Source organism: Malania oleifera, chromosome 9 (assembly GCF_029873635.1).
Source record: "Malania oleifera isolate guangnan ecotype guangnan chromosome 9, ASM2987363v1, whole genome shotgun sequence".
In the NCBI taxonomy this organism is placed as follows: domain Eukaryota; kingdom Viridiplantae; phylum Streptophyta; class Magnoliopsida; order Santalales; family Ximeniaceae; genus Malania; species Malania oleifera.
In genome coordinates, this window is record NC_080425.1 from 7761910 (window position 1) to 7769156 (window position 7247).

General features: G+C 36.2%; 1 protein-coding gene across 1 annotated transcript in view; it reads left to right on the top strand.

Annotated features, from left to right (window-relative positions):
* Nucleotides 1-5551, top strand: part of LOC131164078 (uncharacterized) — a 49324-nt gene extending 43773 nt beyond the window's left edge. Inside the window, exon 7 of the mRNA XM_058121032.1 lies at nucleotides 5252-5551. Within this exon, the coding sequence (XP_057977015.1) occupies nucleotides 5252-5345 (94 nt within the window). The 3' untranslated portion in view covers nucleotides 5346-5551. The remainder of the gene's footprint in view (nucleotides 1-5251) is intronic.
* Nucleotides 5552-7247: the final 1696 nt, after the last annotated feature.

Here is a 7247-nt window from a genome sequence, read left to right on the forward strand (position 1 = left end):
TCTTGGGCTGGAGTTTAAAAGCAAAGGGGGTTGGTTCATACCACATTGGAGGAAAATAAAATTTGGGCTGTGAAAGGGAGTGTTGAGCCTGAGATTACTAATTTCTTATTTGGGCCTCAAGGTTTTTAGTAGGTCAGATAAGATGGAAGCTGGAAGAGTAGATGGTTTGGGTAATTTAATGAGTAGTGGGTTGGGCTTTTTAAATTTTAAGAATGGGTCCCTGCTAATTCCATTGAAACTGGTTCGCAAGAGTCTGATGAAGGTTGGGAGCTGCAGGGGAAAACCTCTGACAGTTGCAGAGTTCAGAGTCTTGAATACACAAGCAGATGTCAAGATGGAAGTGAGCAACAAATTGACACAAGATACGCACAAATGTGATGGAAGGGGTGGGTATGAAATTTACAAGGATTTAAGGGTTCTTACGAAGGAGAAAGACAGCAGTTGGGGAAAATTTGTGGTCAATTGTCAAAGGTATCTGATAGCAGCTGAGAAGTGATGATACAAAAGGTTTTCAACATGCTCAGAATAATGTTTTTGTACATTAAACGATGCGAACTTTATTGTCTACTATTGGAACGTCATGTGACCAAGAGTTATAGGCTTTTGGGGGTTGTGATGTCAAGGAAGGGGTAGAATCAGATGAAGATTTGGAGAGTTTATGATAATGATTGGGGTCTTCTTTTGGATCAATTTATGGCAAAAATGGGGTGGATGATGCTGGTGAATTTTTAATTCATATTGGAATTTAATTGAGGAGTCTATAGAATGCAAATTGACATAGGGAGATGGTGTCTTGCCTGGGAAAGAGGATAGGGGGAATGATTACCTGGGACTTTATTTGAAGAATCACAGGTTAATGTTTGCCATTTAAAGAATAAAATCAATCAAGTAGAAAATGTAACTGAGGGGTCTTTGGCCTGTTTTTCTCTATTGGTTTGTGGTCTAACTGATGTTCCTTTTAATTTTGAGCGTGATCCTAATAATGTCCCTAATGTGTAAGCCTCTTGCATTGACGTGGATGATGTTGTGTCTGAATCAAATGAGGAAAGCATAAGGGTTTTAAATTCCCAAAATGTTATCCTACCCAGTCCTAATATGCTGGAAATTTATTATAAAATTTTTATGTCAAAAGGAGGATTCTAATAAGGGAGATATCTTGATTTTTAATTTGTTGGGAAGTGAGAGGGACAATCATGACCTGCAAATACTCCTTGAGGGGATGGGTGAATCCTTTGGGAAGGAATTTGAAAGTGCTGGTTTCTCCTAGGACCTAAGAGAAGAAGAAAAAACAGGTGCAAAGGGAGTTGAATAAGTTAGCTAGTTCAACCAGCTATGAGGGAGGCAAGGATATTGCTAAATGGGTAAGCTAGTTAAATTATGAAGGTAGTTGGAATGTGAGGGGTCTGGGGGATGGGAGGAACAGAGGGCTTAGGAAAGTTTTGGGTATAAGTTTCTCTTAATATTTGTTTTATTCAGGAAATGAAAGTTGAAAAAGTGAATTGGGAGTAGTTAGGAGTATTTGGGAGGGAAGGTTTAAGGAGTTGGATTTTCTTCCTTCCCATGGTACCAGTAGGGGGGGGGGGGGGGGGGGATGAGACTGTTTAATTGGGATAATTGTTCCATTGAAAACGTAGAAAGATAAGTGGGTTTCTTTTCCTTGTTGGTGTTGTTAGACATTAGAGGTAAGAGGTCAGTGGTGGGTTTCATTAGTGTGTGGTCCTTCTAGGCCAGCCCTTAGATCAATTTTTTGGGAAGTTCTTTATGTGGTCTTGAATTTTGTTTGCCTAGGTGGTTATTTGAGAGGAGGAGGAGGAGGGGGGGGGGGGGGGGGGGGGGGGGGGGGGGGGGGGGGGGGGTTTGTGTGGTTAGATGCCCTAAAGAAAAAGAAATGGGGAGGGTGTATTACTTTTGGTATGAGTAATTTTGATAGGTTTATTTGGGAGTGTGGATCGAGTGACTTTCAAATGGATAATGCCTTATTTTCTTGGTCAATCAAAGGGAGAGGGTTGTTACTAGTCATTTGGACATGTTATTATTTTGTGGGAGTGGGAAAGGAATTTTTGAATCTTTCTCAATTTGTTTTTTCTAGGCCGGTGTCTAATCATTTCCCTATTTTGTTAGATTCTAGAAAGGTTAAGTGGGGTCCTAGGCCTTTTAGGCTTGAAAATATGTGGCTGGATCATAAGTCTTACTATTTTTGGTGGGAGTTTCTTGGTGTGAGGAGGTTGATAGGGGTTGGGAGGGTTTTAGGTTTATAAGAAAGCTTAAATGAATTAAGTTTGTTTTGAAGAGGTGGAATGTGGATGTTTATGGAGAGAATAGAATTAAGAAAAATAATATTTTGCGGGGGTTGGATTTGTTGGATAGGAAAGAGGAGGAAGGGATGCTTTCGGTGGAGGTTAAGAGGATGGGTTTAACAAAGAAGTTTGTGATGAGGTAATAAACCCATTTAAAGGTTTACTGACAATAGAGGTAAACAACTTTGTTAATGGTGTGAGATATCCTTCGTTGAGTTTTTTAACATCCCCTACCTTTAGTAGTTGAGGGGAAGTTTCCTTGCTTATTGTAGACAAAACACTCAGCAAATGGGGATTCCCCTTTCTTACGTTTAGACAATGGAATGTAGTGCAAAATTGGAGTAGAACTGGAAGGCTATGAAGGTTTATCATCTTCATTTTGTAATGAATGACTAGGTAGTTTGGTAGTGTCGTTAGTGGGACACTCTTAATCTCATTACAACCTGGTTTGCAAGGCTCCACCTGCTTTCCCCTTGTTTCACACCCTGATTGTAATTCTAAACTCTTTCATAGCTTGACTAATGGTATAAGGAGTAGTGTTATTCAGTGAGGGAGGAAGAGGTTACTTATGATCCTGATTTGACAGCGAGTTTACAAATTTGTTTTGCAAATTTTTTTCTAAAGGATGGGGATAGGCCAATGATTAAGGGTTTGGAGTAGAATCTTATTTCTTTGGTTGAAAATACCTTTTGAGGAAAGTTAGGTTAGGTAGGCTGTGTTTGAGATGGATAGGGATAAAGCGCCAGGTCCAGATGGCTTTATATGGCTTTCCTCTAAGATTGTTAGGATGTTTTAATGGTGTTTTGAGCAAGAGTATTAATTCCACTTTCATCACGTTGGTGCCTAAGAAGAGTAAATATTAGCATGATACTAATTTTCAACCTTTAAGTCTTGTTCTAGTGTGAATAAGGTTATTGCTAAGGTGCTAGCCAATGGCTGAGTTTAGTTGTAGGAAGTATGACAATCTCTCAAGCTCAGAGTGCTTTGTTGGGGGGGGGGGGGGGGGGGTTGTGGTGGGGGGCTTAGTGTTTAAAAAGTGGATCTTGAAAAGGATTTGTTGATGGTGTTAGAAGGAATAAAGGGTGGGGTGTAGTGTTTAAAAAGTGGATCTTGAAAAGGCTTGTAATTGTTGGATAGAGTTTTGAAGAGGAAAGGTTTTGGGGTTTGGTGGAGGTCTTGGATAACGGTTTGTTTGTCTCATACTTCTTTTTCAATTATTATCAATGGGGAGGCCAAGTTGTGGTTTGCATCTTCAAGGGATGTTAGCCGAGGAGACCCTCTGTTCCCATTTTTGTTCTTCTTGGTCATTGATTGTTTGAGTAGGTTGATAGATGGTGGTTGATAACTTGATAGAGGGCTTGTGAGAGTTGTTGGAGTTGGTAGCTCATCTTCAGTTTGCTGATGATACTATCTTCTTAGATGCTCATAAGGAGTCTTTTTTAAATGTGCTCACCATTTTGAAACTTTTTGAGTGTGCTTCTAGGTTTATAGTGGATTTAGGGAAAATTGGGATTTTAGGTATTAATTTAGGAGGTGATAGATTTTTGTATTTGGCTGCTTTAGTAGGGTGTGCCATCCTTGACTAGCCTTTGTCGTATTTAGAGGTTCCATTGGGTTGTTCTTAGTCCATATGCTTTAGGGCTCCCATGGTAAAGAAGGAATCTGAGTGTCTTTATAAGCGAGAGGGTGTTTTTTTTATTTATTTACGGGGTATCATAACTCTTATTCAGTCTCCTCTTTCCGGTATTCCTTTTTACGTTTTATCTATTTTTAAAGTTCCTGTTGGGGTGGCTCGGACTATAAAGAGAAATCATGAGAGACACTCTGGTCTAGGGTGGAGGAGAAGAAAAATTATTTGGTTAGATGGGGGGCAGTGTGTGGGCCTTAAAAAAGAAGGGGTTTGGGTCTTGGAAATTTGGTGTCTAAAAATATTGCCTTAATGAATAAATGGTTATGGAGGTTTCCTTTAGGGGTGAACTCGCTTTGGCATAAAGTAAATAAAACAAGCCTTAAGTCTCAGTAGGCGGGGTCAACTACATAAATCCTTTTCCGCCAATTCATACGATCAAGATCATTTTATTTGTTAAGCTTTTAAATCCTTCCTCACTACCTCATTCCAAGTTATTTTAGGCCTACTCCCACCACTTTTAATACCAAAAACAATAACAAACTCCTCCTCACAGGTGTTTCAAATGCTCAAACCATCTAACCCACCCCTCCCTTATCTTGTCTATGACTGATGCTATGCCTAGTTTATTGCATATATTTATCTTTTAATATTATACCAATCATCCACCTTAACATTCACATTTCAACAACTTTTACTTTTTGTATATGTTGTTTTTTCATTGCCCAACAATTCCAATGCATAAATAAGGCCTTATTAAGCTTTCCTTTTAATTTTAAAGGTATTCTACAATCACAACATGCATGATGCTCTCCTCCATTTTAACTAACCTGCTTTAACTCTTATCTATTGCATCCTCTTCATTTATACAACATGCATGACACACTCCATTTTCGAAGTCTGGAGAATATGCTGGCAATTTCTTTTTTGGGGTTCTGAAGGAGCAAAGATGAGGTTGTGCTATATGGCTATGCGGTTTGTTTTCTCTATTGTGGGGTGTATTTGGATGGAAAGGAACAATCACTTTTTCAAGGGGAAGAAGACTTCTTGGGTTTTAATTTGGGATAAGATTCAGTATTTGGCCTCTATATGAGATGTTGATGCTGTTTCAAGGGATTGCGACTTGAAGATGTTCAGTATGATTGGTCTGCTATTTTGTATTAATTGTTTTGTTTTTTTACTTTAATTTTTCTGTTTTTTTCTCTCTCTCTTTTTTATGGAGGATTCCTTATTCTCCTGTATTGTATATTCTCTTTATTAATACTTTTTTAATCAAAAAAAGAAAAATTCAGAAGGCTTATTTCTTTTTAATCCTGAACATCTGCAGTGCGTATTCCATCTTCAATGATGACTTCAGGGAACTGCCAGGAACACTAAATGCAGACCGTCTGGATAGAGACATACGGGCAGGTCAGTTTTGAGGCTGCCTTGCAACAGTTTTGATGATCTCAAAAAGGAAATGTTGTGTTGTGAATTTATTATACATACCAACGAAAAGAAATTTCCATTCCGCCAGAGAAATATTTGGGTTTTCTTATGAGATTTCTTTTGTTGAGTGTATTTTGAGATTCGAATTTTTTTTTTCTTGAATAGAAAGAGCAATCAATGTATATTTCTTCTTTGTCAAGCCCTAACACATGAAACCAGTTTTCTGAGGGAGAGATCATAGCAGAATGGGAGGTTGGTAAATTCAAATCACAATGCAAATTTTAAATGGCAAGCTGCAGTGAGATTTTGTTGGGTACTGACAAAATATGGACACTGCCTCTAAGAGTCCATTTGGACCAAGGATTTTGATGGGAAAAAGAAAAGGAAAGAAAAGAAAAGGAAAATAGTTGCAATGTCCCTATTAACTTTTTTTTTTTTTGCCTGCCTTATCTTCAAAATATTTTTTATTAAATGAAATTGAAAAAAATATATATAATTGAAATCCAAGTTCCAATATTGGAGAAATTATTTTTTCAACTTGAGATGAAGGTAATGTTAAATGACATCACGAACGCACATGACAACAACCGAATAAATGAAACAAGTGAAGCCTACAAGATTTTATGAAATCAAAACAGAGAAATTGTTTCATTCCGATTCTAAGTGTCTAGTGTCGTGACTGTGTTTTGATTGGAATCAATTTACTTTAAATGGAGAAACTTGATTCCAAGTAAGCATGAGTAAAGAATCAGATCAGGATGAGAGATGATTTTGCAGGAGCACTGCAAGCTTAGCCCATATGACAGACGACTTATTATTACAATATATTTTGTTAATGACATGATACAAAATATTATACATTTTTATAATATATAATATGAAATATTATTATAATATATCTTTTAGAATAGAGAAATAGAATAATAACATTCTAATCAAATTAAATAATTAAATTATATATGCAAATTCTAAAACTGTGGATATTAAAATTCCAACCATGTTTCATTTCAATTCTTCTTTTGTCAAACAATTGAATTGGAAATTCAACAATAATCTCATTTTAATACTTTAAACCGCCAAAGACTTATATCCCTTTAGTACTAATTTCAAATCCAAGAAACCAAAAGTTTCATCTTCTTTTCTTTTAAAAAGGAAAGAAAAAAAATTATTGTTATTGCATGAAACCCTAGGCATGCCCTAAATTTTACGAAAATTAAAAGTTGTCTATATATATATATATATATATATTGTTTTTCTATTTAACTTCTTTCAAAATTTTCATAATTTTATTTGTGAAACAATTAAAAGGAACAATTTTTTTTTTTTTTTTTTCCAACAATTGAACGATTAAATAATTTTTATAACAATCTGAATTATTTTTTAATTAATCTTTTTTTGAACCCCTTTTCATCAACCATGAAAGTAGATGAGCCCATTTTTAATTATGCAATCTTTGATGTGCATAATGTGTACAAAAATTGTCCCAAATTATTGTGCAATGGGCCCCAAAACTCTTGCTAAGTCATACTCTCATCTATGCATTGTTGTCCATATCATTATAATGATGGATTTAAGGTCAAATGGTTGGATATTATTGGACCAATGTTATATAGGCTTTCTTTAGGGAGGCTTAATTTCCATATATAATTATATGCCTTCCTTTTTTTGCCCTTTTACTTTTTCCTTTTCTTTCCTTAATTAATTTTGAGTGTGTGAAAGATAGCTGGTGTTTTGTTTTTTGGACCATCTCTCTCATCTCATCTCTTCTACACCCATCTTAGTTGGTTGGACTTTTTTCCTTTCCCTTTTTTTTTTTTCATGCTTCACAATTATGATTTGGATAATGAGATTAGGATTGTCAACGGTTGGGATAATCCAGTTCTATTCCTTTTAAT